At 37.9% G+C, this 26,371-nt stretch overlaps 2 protein-coding genes and 1 long non-coding RNA gene across 3 annotated transcripts; 1 reads left to right on the top strand and 2 right to left on the bottom strand.

Moving 5' to 3' along the window:
• Positions 1 to 257: 257 nt before the first annotated feature.
• LOC113683579 (uncharacterized) lies at positions 258 to 4,660 on the bottom strand. Its single transcript, XM_027200834.2, has 3 exons — positions 4,483 to 4,660; positions 1,847 to 1,946; positions 258 to 1,370 (listed from the first exon to the last, which is right to left on the bottom strand). Exons 2-3 carry the CDS (start codon positions 1,923 to 1,925, stop codon positions 1,033 to 1,035), a joined length of 417 nt encoding a protein of 138 aa, XP_027056635.2. The 5' UTR covers positions 1,926 to 1,946; positions 4,483 to 4,660; the 3' UTR covers positions 258 to 1,032.
• On the top strand, positions 4,027 to 9,930 carry LOC149047336 (uncharacterized). Its single transcript, XR_016186402.1, has 3 exons — positions 4,027 to 4,378; positions 5,567 to 5,746; positions 8,809 to 9,930. It is a non-coding gene; the product is annotated as an uncharacterized LOC149047336 (long non-coding RNA).
• LOC113683492 (uncharacterized) lies at positions 6,249 to 25,844 on the bottom strand. The gene is made up of 16 exons (XM_027200738.2): positions 22,674 to 25,844; positions 19,361 to 19,462; positions 18,074 to 18,211; positions 17,823 to 17,918; positions 17,574 to 17,717; positions 17,314 to 17,409; positions 16,653 to 16,748; positions 16,225 to 16,280; positions 15,352 to 15,450; positions 13,764 to 13,821; positions 13,493 to 13,559; positions 11,031 to 11,170; positions 10,465 to 10,518; positions 9,588 to 9,637; positions 8,880 to 9,023; positions 6,249 to 7,623 (listed from the first exon to the last, which is right to left on the bottom strand). Exons 1-16 carry the CDS (start codon positions 22,773 to 22,775, stop codon positions 7,482 to 7,484), a joined length of 1,584 nt encoding a protein of 527 aa, XP_027056539.2. The 5' UTR covers positions 22,776 to 25,844; the 3' UTR covers positions 6,249 to 7,481.
• Positions 25,845 to 26,371: the final 527 nt, after the last annotated feature.

Below are 26,371 nucleotides of genomic sequence, written 5' to 3'. Positions count from 1 at the left end.
AAACCAGTCATTTAAGGCCGAATGATTAAGCCCAAAAAGCGTTAGGAAAATAAATATGAATAGGGAAAATTTCGTGGCTACATAGTTGAAAAACAGAGAAAACAATGAACACTTGGGATTAACAGTCTGGTTAATTACTTCTGGCGCAGTTTTTGGCGGCTTGCGATCGAACAAGTCTCTTGAGAAGGGAAGAAAAAGGAAGCAGTGTTATTTAAAAAATAATACGTGGCCGCGCCTAGGGAATGTCTCTTTGTGTGTTCAACAAACAAGTATTATTTTTCTTTATTATATTAACACAATAGGCCTTTACTGACAAAACTGAATGGACTCTATTAATGAATTAATAAAAGTTGGATCCACAGTGCGCGAAAAAAATTCGTCAAGTGCTTCGGTGATAAGGCTAAAGATAAAAAACATGCGTTAAATCATTACAAAAACAAACGATGTGCGGAACTTTTAATCTACAAAATTGTTAGCGTTGACTTTTTCCCTACCGACAGTTGTCGATTTTCGTTCTCAGCCGCGAGAAATGCCACTATCAAACCCAAGTACGTAAATTTCGATTTTCCTTTTCGTATTTTGGTTTTCTTCCGCTTCTAGGATGTTCTGAAATTCACATCGCTTTCAGAAAGTGACTTTCAAAATATTTTAGAAGCGGAAGAAAACGAACATACGATAAGAAAAATCGCACTCGTTTTTTTTAGCTGAGAAAATGTCAGCGAACGATCTTGGATTGAGAATGGTGAACGCCTTGCCATTCATTCGTCAAAATGACAGAGTGGCACGAAAGGCGAGTGACGTGTCAGCAGCTGATTGACGATGTCAAACACACGTGAATAAAATATGTCGTTTTCACACGTGTGCTGTTACAGCTTTTCTCAGGGAAACATACAGTTTATATAATAATAGTCTTTCTTTTTTTTTTCTTTTGAAAGAGAAAGCTTTCATACCATTTTAAGTTCACGTCGTTCTGTTACGAATAGTAGCTTTCAATGATAAATGTGTCTATGCCTCTGGCTGTTGCAGCTGGCATTATGCAAATACAAACATGCATCGAAATGCAACGATTGCATTAAGGACAATCAGTGTACCACTCAAAGTAAGTGCCACAGGGGACCCACAACGTCCAACGTTACAGAGGTCGTTATCACAGCACATTTTGCAATATTCTTCGCCATCTTTCTCCCAGTTGACAAATTCCTTGTCGCATTTGTTGACACAGTCCCTGTAAAATCGTGTCTCTCCATGTCTTCCATCCTTGACAACTTCACAGAATTCGTTTCCTTCAGAGCACGTCGCCGTTCTCGTACCATTGACTGAATCTTCTGAACACGGCTCATTGCGAGAGTCACATAGAAAGCATGTCCTGCCTAAAAAATGGAGACAAAAAATTCAGTTTTCCTTATGAACAAAATCAACAATTGTGTTATTCCTTGACAAAATTTCTCCAACAGACAAATAAATAAAGTATAACGCACGTAGATTTGGAGTATTAAACTCGGTAGCTACGAGTGAGCGCAACGAGGAAGTCGCAAAGGCATTGCCGTTCATTCATCAACCCGACCGAGTAGCGCGTAAGGCGTGTGACGTGGCAGCAGCTTATGATTGGCGATGTATTGTTTTCACTTGTGTCGTTACGGCTTTTCACAGGGCTGGAAATCTTTGTGTAACACCATAGTTTAATAATAAAAAGTACTACATTATCTATTAATTCATCCCATCCTTTTCATTTCTGCCATCTATTTTTCACTCTGACCAATTTTCTGATCAACGAAGTTACACGACTCAATTGTGATATGAAACCATCAAACATGTACATAAATCAGCCATTTAAGTAGTCACTTACCAGCGACCTGGAAAGAAAAAATTACCAGGACGACGAAAACCACTAAAAATAATCCTCTTGTGATTCTCTTCGTGTCCATAGAGCAGGTGCTGGGCAATATCTGTCATAGGTACAACAATGTTTATTCTTCTCTTGCAACGTTCTTATTCTCAGTCAACATGATACATTATAACGGGGTATCAAAATGGTTTACCCTTCAACTACCATGATTTCAAAATTTCTCCTTACAATATCATTACGATATCAACCGGGCAAGAATAGATAGAGGAATACCAGTTAGGGAATTAATATTTGATCCAGTACCAAAACTGGCGTAAGAAATGCAGTAAAGAGAATTGTAAATAAGATCTTGGGAGTGAGAGGATAAATAAATCAGTGGCCGTTTTTATACTAGAAGACGCATTATCCGTACAGCTTAATAATGCGTCTCTCATGGTATGCGTCTGGTGTTAAGAGACGGGACGAATAACAAGACGAACAAGGTGCCAACAATGCGAAATATTACGCACGGTGAAATAAAAACGAATGAGAACTGAAGATTTCTTAGCGGTAAAAATTAAGATAGCGGCCATATTGAAACTTGTTCTCTCGTGAGAGAAAAGCAGAGAACAGTGTTTAAGCCGCCAATCTAAAACATACAAGGAAATGGCAAGAAAAATTTTCTTTGAGAGATAGGAGTTCGAAACTGAAGCTCGCTTTTATGTCGGTAATCGTTTTTCTTGTCGCCAGGACGAAGGCAAAGTCCTCAAGCCCCGTTTTTGCTATTTCGCTATTTTACTGTTGCCTTTTCACTTGCATCCGCCATGTTGTTTCTTTTGGCGTATAACCGCTGGCTTTTTACAGCACGGTTTTATTTTTTAACGTTCATCATCTGCTGCCCGCCGTTGCACACACAAACAGGTTATGTGTGCACACAAACTGCCTTTTAAGATGCATTACGAAGGATAGTGCTTCTCTTGTTCCTGTCAGTTCATACAAGTGGCGCATAACCACATGAACTGTCTTTCAATAGGAAAACAACTAATGAATAAGGAAACTTATTTTATTGGCAACTGGAACCTTGCATCGAAGAAAAACGCGACAATAAACATGTAGCGGAGACTTGGTTATTTCGTTGTAGAAGTGAAAAATCCTTTTCGAGAAAGATGCGAGTTAGTTACACTAATTTAGAGTGTTATCGTCGGTCGTTGTCTAACCGAGATATACCGAGTGTTATCGTCGGAGGCTGTCTAACCGAAATATAGTTTTTTCAAATTCATTACGATAAGCAGGAAGGAAATCTTTGGCTTTGTGTGCGCGCGATATAGTCACAGTTCCCAAATGAATGTGACTAACCCCAAGTAAAGTGCTCTCGGTAGCTAGAAAATTGACGCAATGCTCAATGTGGAGGACCTATCGAGAGAAATATAATCTATGTACTGCATTTGATGCAATCGAATGCAAGATCCAATAACATTAAGAATGCACGCGCGCCACCCCGCGCGTGTTTCATAGCGTGAATCGAGGATTCCCTACAGCTATAAATCCTTAATCCTCAGTCTTTATGTAATTGTTCAACCCTTTAACCTTTAGGAAGTGACCAGTATCGAAGTCTTCCTTACAGTATCACTGCTGAGTTTAAAATCTAAGGAAACGAGAACAAAAAAGAAAAAAAAAAGATCGCCGACTTAAGAGGCTTGTGATTGTTACGCAAATTCTCGGGTCAGTACAACATGGAATGTAAACAGAGCAGTATGGAAGATATTCATACTGAGTTAGGGTGACTGAGAGCTAATGAAGAAATCTGATTAAATTCTGAACAAAAATTAAAAATTATATTAATTTATTAAAAGGCGATAATTCATGTTTTAAACGTTTTCAACTGTGTCCAGTGTTAATGTTAATTTTGACCGTGCTTCAGTGAACGGGATCAGCAAGAAAGTCCATAAATTTCATCCTTGTTTGATTACAGTTCAACTTTTACGTCTTTGAATTAAATATCGTGAGTAACTTGAGTTGAAAGCTAGTTGAAAGTGTCGATAGTCCTTGATGAATGTTTATAATCAAATTTTCGCCTCTTAAATTTTATTTCGTCGTGTTGAAGACAGCTATAATTCTTTGTCGGCAAACTTTTAGGCTTCAACATACCATCACGTAACCGGTGAAATACCGGCTAGCAAAGAACGCATGTGATATTTTTCAACTGACGCATGAGCAACTTCTTAGCAGTCACGCACAAAACACGAAGCATTACTGAATATTCTTTAGAAGGAGTAAGTTTCATAATTTTCAGCTTAGAACTCGCATCTGTGCCGTTGGACAGAGCTATGCATGAGAAGGGTTAAGCAATTACAAAAGATGATTGGTTCGAAAACAGTAGATGGAAACCACTGCCTGACGATCGCCGAACGAGTACTGTCATCACGTCTGCATTGAATGTGTAGCTGATCCGGTCACTGCTCTCTCTCCCCCGGTGACAAATTTTGGGAAAAAACAGAAATTACAATTTTCTCAGAGGCTTGGAATACATTTTGATTTCACCGCACTGCCAAGGTATCTCGTTCCTATAGTGACTTGAACAATTTCCTCACCCAACTGTTTTACATCTCGTCTTATTGTGTCAATCTAAACTTTAATTCGGTGAACAAACCACCTACCTTTGTCGAGATAAGTGGAATCACTGCTTCATCCAACTTCTAAATCAAAACTCTGGACTGCTTCACCATGCAGAAAACTCTAGAACATAATTTCAATCGATTCGCCACGCACAGGTAACTTTGGCCGTGTATGAATGCCAATGCTACGTCAAGAGTCCGAACTTTGACCCAATATTTTAGGAAATTTTGACAGTCTTCTTCAGCGTGTAATTAAGACTTCCGGACGGGTGGAACTACTTCTTTGGCAGTTCTCAAAGCTAAAACGATATATGCGAGGTGCTTAGATGGAAGAAAAAACTTAAAGAAAAGAAAAGGAAAAATGCTGTCATGATGAAAAAGTGAAACAACTGACATTGGCAGGTTTAGATTACCAGGGTTTTACCAGTGTCCCACTTTGAATAATTCCAACTGAATATAAGGAATACCCCATTCACACCAAACCTTAATCATTTTATAGAACTGTTTTGTTTAACACGGACTAAAATTGTTTTCCACATATAAGCTGCTTAAACAGATGTTTGTCGACTTCTAGTTAGTGACTTCCACAATTCGATGAAATATAACGTTTTTCCGTTCTCTGTGTCTGTTTTTCATTCACTCAAACCCATATTAACAAAACATGTTTTGCTGGTGTAATCGGGGTACAAGATTCGTTATTTGCAACTTGTGTGTATCTTTGCCACTTTTCTATGCTGCTCACAAGGAGAATTTGTCTAATAATGTTCAGCTTCTTAAGGTCGCAATCAGTTCTTATATTCTCATAACCTTAGTGTTTGATTCAGGGGTGATGCTTTCGGGAGAAATAAGATCACTCCAAGGGGTTTAAAATTCATCGCGAATCTCAAAATTCAAGTCACTCATATTGTAGCCGTTTTTTAAGTATCATACATGGCTCGCTTGACAAGTAAATAGTAATACAAATGGTTTCGACCCGGGACTGACATTTACTTATATATTATATGTGGTCTGATCGTCCATCATCAAAACAACCAGCTATCTTAATGTTTCACACGGCTAAAGTGCGATTCTCTGATAATATATTCGTGTTGAATCACTGTATCGTGCCTTCTTAATGTCTCGGCAGACTTCGCTCAACTGTTGATCGCACAGTCTAATCAAGCCTTCCGATGAGGGCAGACTTGTAACGGTTTACTATCAGTCACTGTAACTCACAAGCGGCTGCCTATGATGTAATCAGCGACCGGGCCAGCAAAGGGACCATAAGGCAAACGATAGAGCTGATTGACGAAATGCTACGTCACAGGTATGCGGTCAATAACGCGGGCTCAACCGTTCGGGGTTTTATTCAGCGAAATTTGCGGAGAGAAAAGGGGCTGCGATTTAGTACCGAGGCATTTTATTGTCGGTGAAAGCATTTTTCTATTTCCAGTGTTTAAAATGAGAAAGCTAATTTTTGAAAAAATATTTAGGGGGTGTAGAAAGTTTTTGGAGGTTGTTCTGAAAATGAAAAACGCCCAGAAGCCACAGAATAGAAATCAAACGTGCCAACGGCTCAAAATCCGTTTTACGCGTTTTACGCGCCAAAGCCTAGCGCATGCACAGACGTTATTCAGCTCCGTCAAAGCAAATCACAAAATCAAGACTTGCTCGCAGGCTCGACAGACGGCGGTCAGAGGTCTTGTACAAGACTGTAGACTACTGATAACCAGCTTTTCTGGAAACTCCCGAGGTAACTGACACATCGAAACCCTGAGCAGAAGCAATTACCTGTACGAATAATTCGTAGAAGTGGGAAACTTGGAACATTGGCAGAGTGAAATTTATTTTATTGGAACTTCAATGATTTACAAACTACTGAAAACGATTTAAAATTGATTAGTTCAATTTTGATAACATCATATTTCGACGGTTTGCTTGCATATCAAACACTTTTAAAACGCAAGAGAATCCACAAGAAGGCCGCTGCAACGCAGTCAACTTTTCACCCATCTAATAAGGTAATTTTTTTACCAAAATGTCGGTCAATTCAATACTCAATACTTCAGCTTCGAAGAATAAGTTCTCGATTCAGTACCGATACAAATGGGTTTTAAACCTTAGGACGACTCCTACTATGAAGTACACACTTAATAGATACTAAAGGGGAGTGACGTTAATCGATGATTAATTGTAAAGATGAGGTCAATCTCCAGTGTGCGCATAAAAGTTGCAGAATGTTACTTTGAACGTTACTTTACAAATTGACTCTTCCGCGTCTACGACTTCACAGCATATTTACAAGATGAAATCAATTTTACTTCAAGAATGAAAAAAGCCATAGTTTGGTCAACAAATACCGACAGCAACGACCAAGTCGTTAAATTATCCTGTGTGTGTGAGAATTCGAGACTCTTCGTATTCCACAAATCTTAGAGACGTATCCTATGCGAGAACGATTTCTGACAATAGCGTTATTTTCCTGATTTAGCGAATCTGGCAGAGATCCGGCAAATATTTGGACTCAGGGAAATCTCACCTTTACCTTGAAATGGGTTCTCATACAATCTTCATACTCCAAATTTGCGTTATCTGTGGTCAAAGTTTTGCAACACAACTTGTACACTTTTTCCTCCTCCAAGATGATGAGTTGATTTCATTTTCAATAAAATAATCGAATTGCTTCTTTTAAGAGTTTATGATCATCTAGGAGACTCATCTATTTTGAAGTCACACTAACACTCATCAAAGCTTTTCGTGAGGGGCATTTCACCCGTGTCGTGAAAACTCCAGGTTTAAAATTCGTATATCTGCTTTACTACGAACCGTGTTTGGTTTCAAGACTTCTCTCCACTCTCCTCACACGTCAGAGGCAAAACTCAAACCAATCACTATGTGGATAGGCGTTTTCCTGCGCGTCAGTTCATCAAATTGTGCTTTTTTCGACTTCCTACTCGCTTCGTGCAACATTTACCTCTACTTTCTGATTGCAGGTTGCGATCACGTTTGTTTGACTTTAAAACAGTTAATCAATAAGCGCTCTGTTTCAAAATTATTTGAAATTAAGCTGTAGTAATGTCTACAGCCTCTGGAGTTGTGTGGATCTCCCCAGGCAGCTGAGAACCCGTCACAGGGTCACCAATGATACTCATAGTGGCGAGACGGGCTCGGCGATAAACAAGCAACATGTTGAAACCCAAAAGCCTGAAATAAAAGAATATTAAGATACATGAGTTGGTCGAACTGTTTAAATCAGACGTACGCTGCTCAATCTGACCGATCAAACAGCTACCTGACGGGTAAAAGTCTTTGACTACCGAAGAGACAGGCTAAATGACTGGCTAATAGATTGACTGGCTGACAGACAAACTGATGGACGGTTTGACAGACTGATGGACTGACAGACCTACTCACTCACTCACTTAAAGACGAACTGAGTGGCGACTGACGGACTGACCAACCGACAAACCGACGGACCGACCGACCGACTGACAATTGAGCGAATGAATGACGTATGACCAGATGGACAGACAGACAGAAAGGCAGACAGACTGTGGCAGACAAACAGTACATGTATAACCCAAGACTAGTAGGATCAACCAGCAAGTGTATGTCATAGCCTTCAAGTTGAGTCTCAAGACGACACACCCTTCATGAGACATGTTTCAGGCTTAATTATATAGCTGGTCAGTTAATCTAATATTGTCAGCGCAGCTAATATCCTTTAATATCTAAGAACTGTTCAATTAAGGATTAATTTTGGATAGTTTCACTACGGACTTTAAGTTAAAAATTCACAAGCTGTCCTGTTGAAGAAACTTAGGGCAAATTGCATCAGCCAATCAAATCCAAGCAAAAACTACATGTGATAGAAATATGCTAATAAGCACAAAGCATAGCGTCAGCTCTGTAGACTTGTTGTGTTGTTGGTTGATAAAAGGCAGAATTTAAATATTCCTCGTTATGAGCTGGATGCAATTCTCTGCCTCTTTTTGCTGAAATTCGGTGACGAATACGATCAGTCTAACCGTCATGCAGTGCTCGTTGGGCCGCCATTTGAAAAACTGTGACAGAAACTACAGTACCTTGCGAGATCGTGAATTTACAAATTTAAGACAACAACTTGAGGCAAAAGCCAGAGAATTAAGAATACAGGGTTACGGAAAGCGAAAGAACAAGACCAACATGACTGACCAACTGACTCACGAATAAGAAGTTTCAAGACACAAGCAACGCATTACCTCGATGATCAAAAACAGAATCATTAAAAATCATTAAAAGCCATCCAAACAACTAACAAACTAACAGAAAGATCAACCTAGCAAAGATACGGATAGATTGGTGACACACACCGATCCTCTAATCGTTATCATTTTACTTATTTCATAGATTATACAACGACCAATCAATAAATCAATCAATCAATCAATGGACCACGTGGAAGAGGGGAACTCACTCACCTGAGACAGACGTACTCGAGTACCACGCCCAGTCCTATGACCACAACCTTACAAGTCTCAGACATTTTGGTTAAACAAAGAAAGTAAACACTAATTGGAGTTCCAATCATCATGGACAGAATCAGCGTTGTCTGAATCCAATGCCTTGAGCGCCAAAAGAGGAATATAATTTCAATTACATAACTAAGCTATAGACCGCACTTTTAATCGTTTTATCAGCATAATAACCCACATAGGATGCTAAGAGAACACGAGAAAAGTTTGTAAAACACAAGCCGGAGGCGAGCGACTCACAAACTTCCTATGGGCTTACCGGTTTTATAAACAATAGATTTCGACTAATCAGGGCGCTCGTAGTATCTGACTAATTTTATAACCTTCTGTCATAGTGAGCGGTTTCAAATGCCCTTCAAGATTAACATTTGGAAAAAAAAGAAAAGGTTTTCGTAAAAGGGTAAGTGGTTGACAATCAGTGGAGCTGCTTTTGCTTTCCCTTCTAATCGTAAATCGAGCTAATTTTAATGGCAGGTTTATGCTCGCTCTCAGATTTTCTTCAATTCATGTGCTAGAAAAATATTGGAAAATTAATCGAAGACGAAGAATATCACCCTAAAAAGCAACTAACAATTGAATAACCGAGAGGTTTCTCTTGGGCTGTTAATAATGGGAGCAAAAGATAGGAGCAGAATAACTTAAATAATTTCCTACCTGACAGTAAGACCACTCGGTAACCACTTTCTTCCTGTTTCCAATTTGTACTGTCGAAGCAGATAGACAGCGGTTACGATACCATCAATGACCGTAAAACACCACGTCTACATTATTACAGGGGTTTACAATTCGCCACCACTGAGAGTCAAATCTCCACCGGTGGCGATTTGACTTAAACGTTATGCGTAGCCTGTCGCATAAAGCTAATGCGTAGCCTGTCAAATGAAAGCTAACATGTAGTAGTGCATTGCAAAAGGGAAAGGGACTCAGAAGTTATGTATAGCCTTCCAATTAATGCAACCGTTAAATGAAATAAAAAATATTGATATCACGAAGATTATGATAAGTTTGCGTAAAGCGAAACCAGAGTGATTTTCGCCGATGGTTATGAAATCGTATGAACCTTACATCAAATAAATGCTAAGAAGAAGTAGTATATTGGTACAAAAAGCGCGCACAAATACAATGCAGTCAACAGAAACTGACTCGGCGTCCTTTCTTTGTTTTAAGAACAAAGAATATCAAAGTGACCTTTAACACAAGTTTCGTTCTTACGAACACAATTCGTAATCAAATCAAATGGAAAGTATGATATAAAAGCCTAGATCTTGAAGTTCATTCCCTTTTTTAGTTCTGATGAGATGAAATTAGGACTTTCCACGTTGAATGGAAATGTTTGATTACACGCAAAACAATTAAATGTAGACTAGACTTTCCACGTTGGATGGAAATGTTTCATTACACGCAAAACAATTAAATGTAGACTAGACATTTGGCGCTTTGCAAAGCAGACTCGATTGTTAAATTTAGCAACCAAGAAAGACCATAGACTACACAGCGTAAACGGAAAAAAAAAACTACAGCTAAGGATTACCTCTTCTCTGCACACTTTGCATTTGGGCCCATCCAAACGGCTCTCAGGGCAAGACTGGGAGATAAGGAACAAATGAAAAATAAATGGCCATCTCTTAAACCTTAAAAGATGTGATAAAGATCTTCAAGCAAACTGCTACAGCGTTCATCTCCTTTCATCTCCTCTAGCTTTACCAACAGGTTAGGGAGTGGGATTGAATCCATTTTTACGAAACTTTAGGCAGGTTCTCCAAGCTTCTACTGCGGAAATGTAATCGTCCGAGTGAGGGGAATCTTGAACAGTGAACAGTGAATGAGCAGAAGTTGTCATCAAGATCAAGACAAAGTCACTTGGCTCTGACAATGACTCTGACAATGACTTCCGGTCAGGTCGTCATCCACTGTCATCGACACAAGCCCCGTTCAAGACTAACAGTAGACACGAACGATTACACTAACACTAAACACGTACCATCTCGAATTTGCCCACATGTTCAGGACGATTATAATGGTTTCAATAAGACAAGAGCAGTTATCTGAGAAATTCATAAGAGCAAGCACACGGTTACTCTACCGCGGGTAGGTTACCTCAAGAAGCCATCTCTTCAGGCAGTCGTGGTGTACGGCAGCGACATCTCCTTTGCAGTTACATGGTAATATCATTGGGCCAGCATCGGTGCGATCACTGTCATAACAAATCCAGCAGTCACGGTGAGGTGCGTCAATATCTGTCAATCAAAATAGAATACGTAAATACAAAAGCCAGTAATAGAGCACAAAATGTCACGCTATCACGATTTATCCTTGCGCTGCTTGTTTACGCTGTTTTTGGTTGTTTTTATTCGCCTGTTTTCTTTCCTTCAGCTTGTTTGCTTTAGTGTGGTCGAGGACCTTGTTAGAGTCTAATACACTCAATTATTTACACATATTGCCATGTTTTTCAAGAGTAATTAAAGAGAATTTTCTTTCAACATCATAAAAATTACTCGTATTTTGCAAAAGGAAGGAGGATGGTAAATTTCCCCCTCAGCCGTCAATGCCAATATCTCTATGGGAGAAGCTGTTTTACAGCTAAACTCGAAGACTGATTTTTCTTTCCCCTGTACGGCTCCATTTATTTGTCGAATAATTTTCAACAAATCTCGGCGGTACTCTCTATCAAATTATCTTCATGTAAGTGATAGCAATAATACATGTATTACTAATGGCGCGATTGACCGGTAATACTCGACAATATTCGTTGAACCTTCAGGGAATAATTGATTTAGAATCATTATCCAGGTGATTGACAGCGACCACATTTTCCCTAATTTTCCTTCTCCAGTCAAAGCTTCAATGCTTCAATATTTCACCTCGCGCGGGACGATCACAGCTAGATATGACTAAACCGACTCAACCATTGACCAATGTGAGTACACATATCACTGTCATCATCATCATAATAAATATGGTGATCGAATGAATACAATGAACAATAGCAAGCACTATTACAAGAATCATTTTAACAACTCTTTTGCGATATGCAAAGAAAAGTTAAGTGTATTGAAGGTAATTTACGGCTAAAAGAAGCAATTTCAAGGCTAATCATAAGAAAAAAGTTGAATGCAAATATCGATTTGAAACTCTACAGTGCGATTCTTTCCTTGCACAACATACATGCACAGAACATAACCTTAGAGAGGGGTACAACACTAAATATGTCTGATAAATCAATGGAAATGGTAGCGTTCAAACACGTAATTTGCAAGAAACTGAACTACCGTTATGCATGTCGGAAAGCGCAAGGCGGCTGCTTTTGGCTCGACAACTGTAACAAAATGTACAGGAAGATAAATTTACCGATGAATCCTGCATGCCGGTTGCACGGAGTCCAACAGACGGCATTTCTTAGGTCACGAATGGTGAGAGTCAGAGGATTTGGTCGCTCCATGAACGCTCCTTATCTACAGAACACAGCACATGTAGCTTGTACTTCCACCGGGTATAAAGCCATAGACTGCAGCTCTTTCATACAAACCGATTACGATATTTTTATTTTTAGCCATTAAATCAGAGTCAGTCGTAAATTTGATTTGCTATTACCATACGTCACGGAAGACTGGTTTGTTTACATTTGCAACAAAACATCAGAGATCTGAGGGCGACTTTAAGATAACGACGAAGTCGTAATTTCGTTCGTTCATATACATACGAGCATTTCTTGAAGCCACTCAGTTCATCGGATAGTATGTATTATTACCGACCATAATAAAGCCAGTAACGCAAAGACTTAACGGCTAAAGGGAAATTCTAAGAAAGCCAGCAACGGAATGACTTGACGGCTACATTCGCGTACGTATAAGAAAAGTTAGAAGATAGCCGGTAACGCAATGACTCAACAGCTAACTCTGCGTCGGTACGCGTTGACAAGGATACATCGAACGAAACGGAAAAGCAGCGACTTTACATTTCTGATAAATCTCGTTTCAGGCTTCCAATGTTCCCACATGTACTGACGTGAGCCAATATTATTAACATTGTCAATGCCCAAAGCGTGGTGTTCGCTCCTCGGGATTAAGTGAGCAACCGGATGAAAAGAGTAAAGAACAAAAATGAATATTAGGATTCGAATATTGAGGCGTGGGAGGAACAGCTGTCCTCATCAAGAATTTACTGTAGTTTGCCATGAGCGTCATAACTAATTTCATTTTGCTGAAGGCTTTCACCGTTTAACCCATTGAAGGGACAAGCATCTACATGTCATTTCTCCTTACAGAATCCCTGCGAATCAAACATTATGGTCATAAAATAAAGGAAGTGAAAAAACGAAGGAAGCCCTCGATTTTTAAACAGACTCTTCTTGTCAGTGACATAGGAAATCTAAAGATAACAGTATGGAGTATGCCAGTGTATAATGATGTTAGGAAGTGAAGAGTTAATGACATGCTACACTTAAAATCACAATGCTTTTCAACCGTTCATTGCTAGAAGCAACACTCAATTCCATTATGTTTTTCTACAGAAGGTGAAACAGGAAACAACGAATTTAAAGCCTATATAGCCTCTCTCACCTGCATCTGTTTCAATGGCTTCGTATGAATGATAATGATGGGATTGACCCAATAAATGAGAGGTTTCCTACAAAAAAGTGACACATTTTAAATCAGTATAAAAACACAGAAGTTCTAAGGTTTACCATTTTAAATATTCCCTCTTATCAGAACTGGAACTTAAGTTCGAGTATAAGATTGTTACCTCACCTTGCACAAATAACAGGAAAACATTAAAATAAAACAATAAAAACAAAACTTGAAACCTAAATAATCTTCGAAAGCACAATACCTCATCCGTCTCGTGTACAAGCAGTCGCTTAGGGTTTAATATCCAGAGCTGACTGGGACTGAAACGATCGAGAAATCAAAGTGCTCTGTGAGCAAACTCGTGAATTGACACATGATTTTTGAGATTATGTTTAATGTTATCTGGTTTAGGGAATTTTGTGGTTGATTGTCATCTAGAGTACGAGCAGTAGTTCATGTGTTCGCTAATGTAGCAAAGAAACAAAGTAACGTTGGGACAAGAAGGCATTACAATTGAAATGATCATGCTATTACATTTAACAAGGTGGATGATGTCATGTGTTTTAAACGTCTATCATTTTTGTTTCTGGTTTAAAAGAAAAGGTTGGAAGTAAATGTGGGTGAAAAGTGAAATTTACTGTCTTTCGTTGTAAATATTAGAAAATCAAGGCAATACTGTCTTAATGAAAACATTAACGATTCCCTCTATCAAATGAGACAAACGGGAACGAGTTTTGAGTGGTATAACTAAGCCAAGCCTGCCACCGTCATTTTAGATCTCCGCCTGGGTAGATTTAAGTCACGTGCTAGGCAACGTATAATCAATAACAAGATAGAATTTCATTTCAGGCCTATTTATCAATTTTGTGGTGTGTAACTTTCGCATTTTAGTTCGTTGTATGTATGTTGAATCTTCAAATTGTCTTGAAACTTAAAAGAAAATTGTTCTTTAAAAATTCACTGAAAATCGGTAGCTAAAATTGTTTGTCTAAGTGTTATTTGATTTTCGTGTTAGCTTGTTATTTCGTCAGTCGCCGGCATGTTTTGTTGCTTCACACAGGAAAAACACACGCGACGAAACGTAAAAAACAGAAAAAAAAAAAAGAAAAAGCTTTTGAACATCTGTAAACTCCGAGCGCTTCGCAGTAAGTGATATTTTCAATGAATCTTTGGATTGTTTTCAAGTTCAAGGATTGTAAATTACAATTTTATGAAAAACGAAGGTTGTTCTGTTATTTCAGTGTGAATCCTTGAATGCTTGCCAGTCGCTGGCGCCGCTTGTTGAAACTAAAACGAAAAAAAAAACTCTTTTAAGATTATCATTGGCTTCTTTTTCACCCCACCACTATTCTTAGCAACAAAGGTCGCCATTTCGTCCGTTTATTGCTCGCCAAAAACTATCAAATGTACTCAAAAGCCTAAAATCTAAAAAAAGTTTACAGGAATCGAGCGAGCGAATGCTATTCCCCACATCGTATCTATAACTCGCTCTTGCGCATGCGCGCAATTCACGAGTTAAAAAGGCTGTCAGTAACAATATTCAGACATCACAGTTGCGGCAAAGCAAGTGCATCTATATGCAACATGATTTGGCGGTCAGGGGGCATTCAGGATGTCAATTTTAACCCTTCAACACGATGATGTGATTACCTAAAACTTCTCACAGCATCAAAACATTACCTACCATTTAAGGAGATAAAAATAGCCGCATGCATCAACCTGTGGGTACTATACAAGTATACATGTATGTCTAAATTCTCTTTACTTATCTGAAGAAGGCATATATCACATCTAGAGGGGAGCGTTACGACTAACATTGGAGTAGAGGATAACAACTTAGCCAAACCCACCTTTTCCAATTCCAAAGACAGCAAGAAAACCAGAGTGCTACGCCCAGCTCAAATACTCTAAAGACAACCTCTAAAGCATTCCTTCCCTCCATAGGCAGTCTGAGTAAAAAAGAAAGCTCACATTTACAATTCGCATGTTCTTTTCTTCTTTTTTTCTCTAAAATCGATCAAAATAGGAGAGCATCTCACCAACCCAAGCACACTTACAGTTGATGCTTTAACCCCCAAAGTCCCAAAGTGATTACCAGATAACGGTTATCAGCTCATACTCTGAATCACTGTATATATGTAAAACGATTCACCTGAGTGTTGCTAGGATCAAAGTCAAAGTCAGTAAGCTCCAAAGGCACTACCGAAAAGTGGTTAATTTAATAAAACAATTATTCCATTTGTGCTTGTTGGATAGCAATCTCTGCGCTACGCACCTCGTTGGCTATTTACCATCTCAAATCCAACTCACGCTCACGGAATAACTGTCAATTTGATCCGGCAAGAGGGTGAGAAGAATGTGAAAAATTATCTGCTGTGATGCATTAACCCTTTAGCTCCCAAGATCTCTTAAGTAGTTCTCCTTACTGTCTGCCATACAACTGCTATGATGTCAATTTGGAGAATTTGGTATTGGATCAACTAATAATTCCCGAATTTATATTTTTTTTTATTCTCATCACTTTTATGCTTGATATTGTATTGATAATGTAAGGAGAAATTCTCTCTTGGTCACTCATGGGAGGTAAAGGGTTAACTAGAGACATTACCAAATTCTCTTTGATAATCTACCAGCTAAGTATCATCGTTAAGTGGCTAGAGTTAGGAATCATTGGAAGCAATAAGCAATATTTACTACCAATACTGTGCAGTGCATATGCTTACTTGTGTTTCCATTTTGCCCCCATAATATCACCAAGGAGGAAAAGAGATGTGAGCAGCTGAAAAAAATCAACTCAAAAATCATTATTAAGCACACTTCACTCAAATTAAAATTTTGATCAACCATTAACATAAAAAAAGTCTCAACCATTCTCAGTACTATTCTCGTTTGTGGCAGTTCTGGAATATTTCTGGACAGTCTCGCCAAGAGAAGTATCTTTCAACAAAAACAACCTATTTGCCTCTGAGAGGAGCAAATTGGCAAATCTGAGGATGAGATGCACGTATTTGATGCCAATTTGGCAACAACAGAAAAATGGATGCAACAAAACAGGGGAATATTGTAAACCATGAGATAGAGTTACTGTACATGCCCACCTTTCCTTCCAGAACTTAAAAAGCAAAATAAAGATGAATTTGACACTGTTTACCTGTAGGGATGCTTGTGAAAATAGACCAAATCTTGACATTGCAGCTTGGGTGATGTCAACATTTGATGGCTCTGTAGTTATAAAAGCACCCCGCACCTGCAATAAATGCAGTAATAATGATTTTTTCATTTAGTTACTTAAAAATGGTTTATCCAAATTCTCAACCATCATTGAATAATTTCTTAGTCTTTTTCTCCCATACCACATGTCACCATGACAACACTACTGCCTCTCAGAACGTGCCCTTGACTCTAAAATGAGTTGGTGAACCCCTTTTTTTATCATCAAATCACAATTTCAGCATTGTCCAAGGAAAAAAAATTGGTAAATAATGCACATTCCATGCTACCTTAATTTATGGATAATTCTGTTTGATTCCCCGCTGGCTAATTTCATTTACCCTTAACCAAAAGGTTGCATTCACAAATTCATGTTTTCTCTCTCAAAGTAAGCTCCACTTCTCAGAAAACTATGCTTCTTTCAAGTAATCTTTCAGCTCCAGGAACTAATCTCTAAGAAACCAGCCACTATACACCTGTATCTGAATGGTTTTTAATTAACTAAGTTTACAGACTGCTTCACATTAATCATGGATGGCTCTGTCATGACACACAGAGGCCCAAAAGGTCTCACAAGAGTATAGCACATACATTGTACTTACCTTGTAATACAATTCAACACCATATATGAGAAATAATGTAAGCATCAAGAACATCAGGACAACAAAAATGCCAGTAAAAATATTGGATAAATAGACCTGGGAAAAAAAACAAAAAAAAACAAAAAAAAAACATGTCAAATATATTAATCAATTATGCTTCACGTTTCCAGTGAAAATGTTTCCTGTTAATTGAATAATCTATAAACAAGAGCTGTTCTCAAATGAAACCAAATAAATCAGAGCTTGATGATTTTTCTGACCTTTCTTTGTTCATCTGTGATCTCTATTGTTATGAACTGTGCCAAAAAGACCAGGAACAAAAATACATTGAATACAATAAAAGCTAGTGAAGATTTGCTGAGGAAACGTGGCTTGTCAAGCCGCAGACCAACCACATGAAATGTCTGCAAGAGAGCAAAAACAAAAGCAAAAAATAAAGGAGTGTTACTGTAGAAGGATTACTATTGTCAATCACAATTTATGTTTATGAGAGTATAATGGTAATTTACCTCTGCCCAAAAGCAAATAATTAGAGAGAATCCAGAAATAATAGGTGGATAGTACGCATTAAATAGATTGATTCCTAACCAGGCAGGAAGGTACCTCTGAAAAAAACAACAACAAAAAAATTCAATTTCTGGCAACTCTTACCTTGGCTATCAATACAATAAAGATTGAGTAAAATTATCACTTTCACTTAAAATGGATGACAAGAGAGAGAATTCAAAATATTTCAAGATAAAAAGAAATCTAAATTTACCTGAACTGAATAATACACTCCCCTTGATCCACAAGCTATAATCATACAAATGTACAATGTCTTTTGCACTGTCAGCCGGCAGGCTTTGGCTATGCTTGGTCTCTTCAGCTTTTTAAACTCTGATCTCACACAAAGGAACTGAAAATACAACAGAGGAAATATCAGTGTTAGCTTCAGCAAAGTTATGGTCCAGGGTACATGTAGTTGTTGACCCAGTGGTAAAGCTGAATGGTAAAATATTTGGTTGAAGGACACAACATTAAGACCAAACTTTCCTCAATTAGCTCACATCTGAAACTTTCTGGCCCTGCTTGAGCCACTCCATACTGCCACCATACCACATTTTTCTTACAGTCAAATTATGTTTAAAAAAAAATATATACATATATATATAGCAAATGCTGTTGGGAAAGTGCTCAATACACATGAGTGTAGAGCAAAATACAATTCAAAGTGACTAAAATGAAACATGCATGATTCCTTGTAACTACGAGTTTCGTGCTTACCCACTCGTCAAACAGATTAAACTGATCTGACACTTGTCAGACAGATTAAAACTGTCTGGCGAGTGCATAAGCACAAAACTCAGAGTTACAGGGAATCATGTGTGTTTCATTTTAGTCACTTTGAACTGTATATACATATAGGTCATATGATCCTACATTTTGTGTCTTGAATACATACACTTCATTTAATTTTCCTCCTCTCCATTTCCAACTTAAAAAAGTCTGATCAAAAAAGTCTGATCTGCTAGGGTGTAGTCCAAAGAGGATGATATCTGACACTAAATGGAATTCTATTCAAGATTCCTAAGAAAAGGGTGGAAGGGAAACCTCAACCACCACCACCACTAGTGAGAAAGGGTGAGGGGGAGGGGGGTGGGGAAGAAAAGGAGTTACATCCTGGCTCCCAAGTAAAGATAAGGTTTAAGTTATGCATAAACCAACTACCTAGCTTTCATTCTCAAATACACTTCCTGTTTAAAGCTGTTATTTTTCATCATTCAAAACAAATCAGTTATTCCTTACCCACTATTTCACCCTTTAGCTTGAGTGACCAAGACAGAATTTCTCCCAACAACATCAATACCATATCAAGCAGACAAGTGATTAATGAAGAATATCAACTAGGGGATAATTAGCTCATCCTATACCAAATTCTCCGAACTTGCATATGCAATTTATAAGAATTGAATAGCAGACAGTAAGGAGAATCACTAATGACATCTTAGGAGCAAAAGGGTTAACCAGTACAACTATCAAGTTTTCTACAGTATTTGTTACATACCAGTTGAGTTGCAGACACTGCAGAAACAAAGAAGAAAACCACACTAAAACCAATGAAGTATCCTATGTTTGCATCATCACATGCTCCACCACTATATTTGACCTGAGGATAAAAAAAATGAAAATCAACAGAATTCAAGACAGGTTTTCACCTCATAATATCAGGACAATATCAAGCAGACAAGTGATGAGATTATAGAAAAATATTAATTGCCGGTGGGAGATTATTAGTTGATCCAATACCAAATTCTCAGAACTACATGTAGCATCAAAATAATTGAATAGCAGAAAGTAAATGGAATTACTAATAAGATCTTGCGATTGGAAGGGTTTAGTAACAAAAAGAGTTTTTTTTCACAAAATCTTTTCTTTTTTTTTAACCTAAGATGATGATACAATTTTCAGAATTGCAAATGCTAATACAACAATGCCTTCTGTTAATGGTAACCCTTGATGCACATTTCTAAAGTTTAGATGTTTTGACCACAACAAAATAATTAGAACAGTTTTCAAGCGAGCAGAATATGGTAAATCTATCTTAACCCTTTAACTCCCATGAGTGACCAAACCAAAATTTCTCCTTACAATATCAATACATATCAACCAGATAAGTGATGAGAATAAAGAAAATATCAATTTGAGGATAATTAGTTGATCCAATACTGAATTCTCTGAACCAACGTTATAAGAATTGTATGATTGACAGTAAGAAGAACCACAAATTTGATCTGGGAGTTAAAGGGTTAAAACAATTTGATCACTACAATTTGATCGAACATACATGAGTACACATGTTTAAATATAAACAAGCAAATCAAAAATTGTCTGGGTTCTCATGTCTTTCTCTCATTGGCTCACTGTCATAAATAACTGAATTACAATATGATACTTAAAATATATTCAAAAGCCCTAAATCAAGTAGAAACAAGGGCAGTTCCCAGATGCAAGAGTATTACTAAGTCAGCTGTTGAAAATCAAAGCCACTAAGTTTAAAGATACTACAAGCCACTTTTTACAGTGCACATGTAATGGCATGAGTTGCATTTAGACATGATTTGATGTTACTCTGGTTTAGAGATTTAATGAATGTAACCGAGAAGTAACAATTCATAGACCCGATGTTTCGACACTCCTGTCTAGTGCCTTCATCAGGGGTGATCTAACCACTGCAACAAGAGGTCCTTTTCTATGCTCACTAATTAGCTGCCCTTTTTTCTGATGAGGAGTAAATGGATGTCAGGTAGTAAGCCGTCATCATCGCTATCTAAGGAGTGTAGGTGGAAATGATATGCCAGGCTTCCAAACAAAGGCACTAGTGGCAATGTTGATTAGTATTGATAATTTTAGAATTATCCCATCCAGTTGTATGGTAAGTCAGGCATGTGCACTCCCACAAAGCTGAATTTTCTTTTTTGTAAAAGAAGAGAGCTTTTTGATGATGCTCTTTCAAATGTGCACCAAACTGACCTTTGGTCTGTCAGATATACTTGTGATCACAGTCATTACATAGAATAGAATAAATAGCATCAGGTTGTTCCTTCACAACAGGATCCTAGGGTTTGGCAAAACTATGCCCTAAAGTCTGAAAAGGTTTTTGAGCAGCTTACCAAAAACCTGTTGACAGTAGGTGCCACTGTATACAAATTGCATACAATACCTCACTTTTGACTCTCACCACCCTATTTGCCATAAAAAGTCTTAAGCTAAAACTTAACTCAGGAGGGCTGACTGTCTACCATCTTCACTCAATAAACTTGAGATCCATTACAACAAATGGAAACCCCTCCTTCAACTGATAGAACAATAGCTGAACTAATTTATTATTTATATCAATACGCAATGCCTCTTTTTTTTTTTCTTTCTTTCTTTCCTTTTCTTTAATTCTCGTAGTCCAGTGTAGTGGTATTTTCTTTGTGTAATAGAGTAGTGTAATGTAAATTTATGCATGTAGAAATTTTTTATGTATCTTGCATACTTGTAAAAACTGTAAAAACCCAAAAACAAATAAAATACCAAAAAAAATCTTCACTCAATTCAAAGGCTGAGGAGAAGAAATATGTTTCTGATGTCCTAACGGTAAATGGCTATACCAATACATTTCTCTATACCTGCCAGAAACCAGTCACAACTAGTAACACTCCTGATGAGAAGGAAGCAGCGACTGGTTTTGCTGTTATTTCTTACATTCAGGGTGTTATGGAACCCAACAAGAGAATTTTGAATAGCCACAAAGTTTAAGTTGCTGATGAAGGCACTAGACAGGAGTGTTGAAACCTTGGGTCTATGAATTGTAACTTCTCAGTTACATTCATTAAATCTTTAATCCAGAGTAGCATCAAACCATGTCTGATTGTCAGCCTGGTTGCCTTGTGAACTTAAATATATCACGAGTTACATTTATTTCATCATCTATCTGCAGTGACAAAAGATGCATCACAAAACCAATGTTCACCACATTATGCTAATAAATCTGTCAATCTCGCTATGAGACTAAACAGTATCTCCTCTTGATGGGATTCACAAAAATGGAAAAATTTAATTCTTACACCGAAGATTTACAACTACATCAAAATCTTCCACCATCATTTACCACAATATGCAAATTTAAAGACGTGATTGTAGCCTGTGTATCAAAGCTGTTTCTCAGGGGGTCTGCAGATTATGGTTTGCTACCACAAATCTCCATTGCTATGTGGTATTCAAAATCTTGTTCAGCAATGTAAATTACTTCTTCCTTAGTAGGCATGTGCCACTGATCGAAAATAAAGTTGAACTTTACTTTTCACATTAAACATCAAGTTAATTGTCAACACGTTGTAATTTTCGTAAACATCAGTACATATTTACATATTTTGGTGTATAAAAAAAAAGAGGAAATGTAAAAAAAAGAAAGAAAGAACTCATTTGATCTGAGTGGAAACTAGAAACAAACGAAATCTCAGAAGAGTTTCGCGTTCTGTTTCCAGTAAACATTCAACGATGCGTAGAGAGAAGAGTAATTAGGAAAAAAGGATATTAATTAAATTTGTTCACTCTGATTTTGAAACGAAAAAGGCTATTACCTTTCACATTGTGAGTGAACAACGTTATCGTACACTTATTTTTTCCGTTTTCTTACTGACATAAGACAATGCGGGAGATCTCGACACGGAATGGTTGAGGTCGATAGGAACTTTCGAAAACGTGTATTAAAACGAAACATTCCTTGCAAGGATTGAGTATACAATAGCGCTCCACAGTTGACCTTACGAAATAAGTTGTGACTATGAAGTTTAAAGACAACTTTCTGAACATATTTAAAATAGATTCGGTACCTCACAGATGCAAGATCCCCCAACACACAAGCCATGGTCGTTGCAGTTGCTGGGGCAATTAGTCGAACTTCCATCGCTCATTTTCAATAGGAAAAAGCTCATTTTGGAGCAAAAAAATCGCTTAATCGTCAAGTGGTCAATCTACCACCACAAATGACATACTTGCGAATTAATTTGGTCAAGAAATTTCGTAATTTCCGCACGTTATGTTCAGCCGTCGTTCTTACGACATTTTTTGTCAATCGCCACTCGACTTTCTTTGAGGGACTGGGTACGGGATGAGTGGAAACAAGGACGGCTGGGGGTCTAGGTGTCATCGCAAGCTGCCCACATAGGAGGAACCGCAAAATTTTAACCAGCTTTGAGTTTACTTTCGTTTATGCGATGCGTGGTCCCTTTCTCTGTGGTTTTCCTCAAGCCACAACGGTCATCAACAGTGTTGAGGACAACGCTGGTAAAACAAGCCAAGCTGCTCTTAAGGATGAAAACAATCAAGAATCAAAATTCGATACTCTTCAGACTTTCGATAGTCATGAGACCTACCATAATTCTTCCGCTGTGAGAGTGTTTTTGTCTCGAATTAACATTGATCTCACGCTATATCGGATGAACACTAAGCAGAAAGAAGGACATTTGAAACGTAATTAGACACTTCCACAAAATTTCTTCCCCAAAAAAATATGAAATATGTTAATGATGGCTTTAGGACTAGCTCATAAATTGTCTGCACTTTACCATTAAGATGATTAGTTTGTATTTAATTTATAGTTTCTGTTATTTTTGGACAAGATAATCTCGTTCTTTTTCTATTTTCTCCTCTCTCTGAGATACTTACCCTCTAGCGTTTCTCCTCGATCCCAATAGAAATAAATTTTTTTATGACTGCTGTTACTAAATTTCCTCTCTCAGATTCCAGTGTCATGTCAGGTATTTCTTTTCGTGTTTGTGTCATATGACCATCACAACATGATTCCATAAATCACAAGATAGTGGTAAAGACTTATTTTAGATAGATTCCAGGATCCTGCACATACCCCAGATATAATTCTTAATCTATAATTGTGAATGAAATATATACTTCCGTGAGGAAAGGTATTTCATTTCGCGCAAGCAGAAAATTCTCATGTTTCCAAGAGAATAAAAAGTATTCTCTCCTTCACTTTTCGATTAGTGGATAGTGCAATTCAATTAAAAGACGGACGTGACTACAAATTGTATCATATTATCTTGCGCGCGTGATATGTCACAATATCGGATGAAGACAAATACATTTTTTTTAGAAATCACAACACGAATTGATTGTCTTTAGAATACCCGTCATGGCTCGCCATGTGGAAGACAGTGGTGACCTTCAATCAGATGTTCTTTTTTTATTTGTGTAGTGCCCCCGACAAAATATCCTTGGAATGCTGATAGCGGGTTGAAGACGCGGTGTCTTAATACCGTAAGACTGTCATGCAGGATCACCATTTTTTGTAATCACGCTTGAGCAATACGTTTCCTCTCGCAGTGCCTTGATCAAATAGCTTGCGTCATATTGCCAAGGAAGCATCACGATCACGGAAAGCTAACGTTAGGGACCAGGGAAAGAGGACTGGGGAGAGGAAATAGACCCCTATGGACCAAAATCCTGTCCAGGGGAGGGTGTGCCAACGTTCCTCAGCGCCTTGCGTTCTAAAACCGAGATAAGTTTTGGCAAGATGCGCCCTTGATCGTCAATTTTCCGGACTTTCGGAAATATTAAAAATGCATCGATATGAAATTGTTAGGAGCCATATTTCTCACAGTCAATAATCATCCGTGTCCACTTTGACTTAGCATCAATTACTCTCTTGCCTAGCTCTAATCAGTTGGAGGCATTTCATTTATTTTCTTATCTGTTTTATGTTATTTACAATTGAATATTCTGTTCGTATAAATCACGGGCTAAGTCACGTGATCATGAGTAAACAACTTTTCACTTATGAATTCTAAGAATGACCAAAACAGAATTTCTCCTTACAATATCAATACAATATCAATCAATGAAGTTTTGAGAATGAAAAAAGACATCAACAAAGGATCTTTAGGTGATCCAATGCCAAATTCTCCTAACAATCCTCATAAAAAACCTAGTTAGATGGCCAAACGTGCTACGAGTCTCCTTGAGCTCAGTGCCTTCCTATTAGGACGACCCGGAGTTCCTTTTTTTCTCGGAGTATGCCTTTGTAGTTTATTGAGTAATATCTCCTTTTACATCATAAGAATTGTATGGTAGACGTACTATTTAAAAAAATGAGTGCGAGGGTTTCAACATGGTTTCCAAACACGAGAAAACTGATGAAAGCACGAGGCCGCAGACCGAGGGCGTTTATTGTTTTCGAGTGTTGATGATGACGAGTGTTGATTTTTTCCATGATGAAACCTGATGCACGAGTTTTTTGAAACAGCTTCTTAATCGCGTCTCAGGAATACAAGAAAATACAAATATTCACGAATTGTTCACATGTTGTCGGCAAGTTTGTTGTCACGAAAAATTGTATTATTGTGGTGATTTGTCTTTTCAGAAAGGGTGTGATGATAAAATCAAGGTTTAATTTGGAATTCTTCACTCTCTTCTGCAATGGCCTTATCGTGATAATGTTTTCTTTAGAAAATATATTGTTACCTCTCATTAGAAAGGGTGTTGATAAAGGTTGTTTGTTCATGTTGGTGTCTTTGTTTTAAATATTCAAATACGTGTTCTCAATATTCAAATTAAGAAATGATTTCACTGGAGTACGATACATTATCAAACTCAAGGGTTTGATGTCATACGAAACTCACGAATATTGCGTCATTCCAGTGTTTCACCGGGGTCTCAAACCACTTGCACGTGACGAAATTGGCATGTCATGGTTGGTTGATCACCATATGAATAATTAATGTATTTGAGAAAGTAAGGAAAGTTACTGATGAGCTCTTGGGGGTGAAAGGGTATGTGATGTACACCAAAAGTTATTTGTTTGGTAAGACTAAAATACTTCTGTGGAAAGATTAAAACAAAGAGGATCGATGATGGTCGAGGAGACAGGAAATCGGAAGAGAATAAAGCAGTCGACTTCAAAAAAATTAGGCGATACCTTTCGAGTTCGACAAAGCGTAACTATTAACATAAATATTTTCAACGCTTGAGTCATGGTCTCTGTTTCGGGTTCCGGGAGGTGGCTGTTGTGATTATTTTGGTCAACAGCTTTACCCCGACAATCAATCGAAAAGTTCTCCATGTTATTATTAATGCTTACTCCTTGACAAGTCAATGATTCCCTCACGCTTTCGACAGTATGGAAGAAAACCAAAATCCAACCCACACGTGAGAAAAGAAGGAACTTACAGGAAAATATTCAGCCAAATCATAGATATATTACCGTACCGTGACTTAGGCAAATTCATAAGCAGGTTGAGGACGTAAGAAGACCAAAGACAACTTAATGAAAAGGATAATGACCAGAAGTGGATTGTTCACATTTCCTCCTGTGCCACATGTTTCAATCAGCTCTCTCTAAACTCTCTCTATGATACCCAAAGTTCACTGACAGCAGTCCCAGCCATTTTTCCACACTCCTTGTGACTCAAAGCCTATAACGGTGCTGTAAATCTGAAAAGAGACGTCAGTACATACCCAAAGTCAAGCCCAATTACACGAGGTCACATTGTAACTAGACTAAACACCAGATGTT

Source organism: Pocillopora damicornis, chromosome 4 (assembly GCF_964200805.1).
Source record: "Pocillopora damicornis chromosome 4, jaPocDami1.2, whole genome shotgun sequence".
Taxonomy (NCBI): Eukaryota; Metazoa; Cnidaria; class Anthozoa; order Scleractinia; family Pocilloporidae; genus Pocillopora; species Pocillopora damicornis.
Note: the sequence above shows the minus strand (reverse complement) of the source record. Positions and strands in the feature narration are given on the sequence as shown.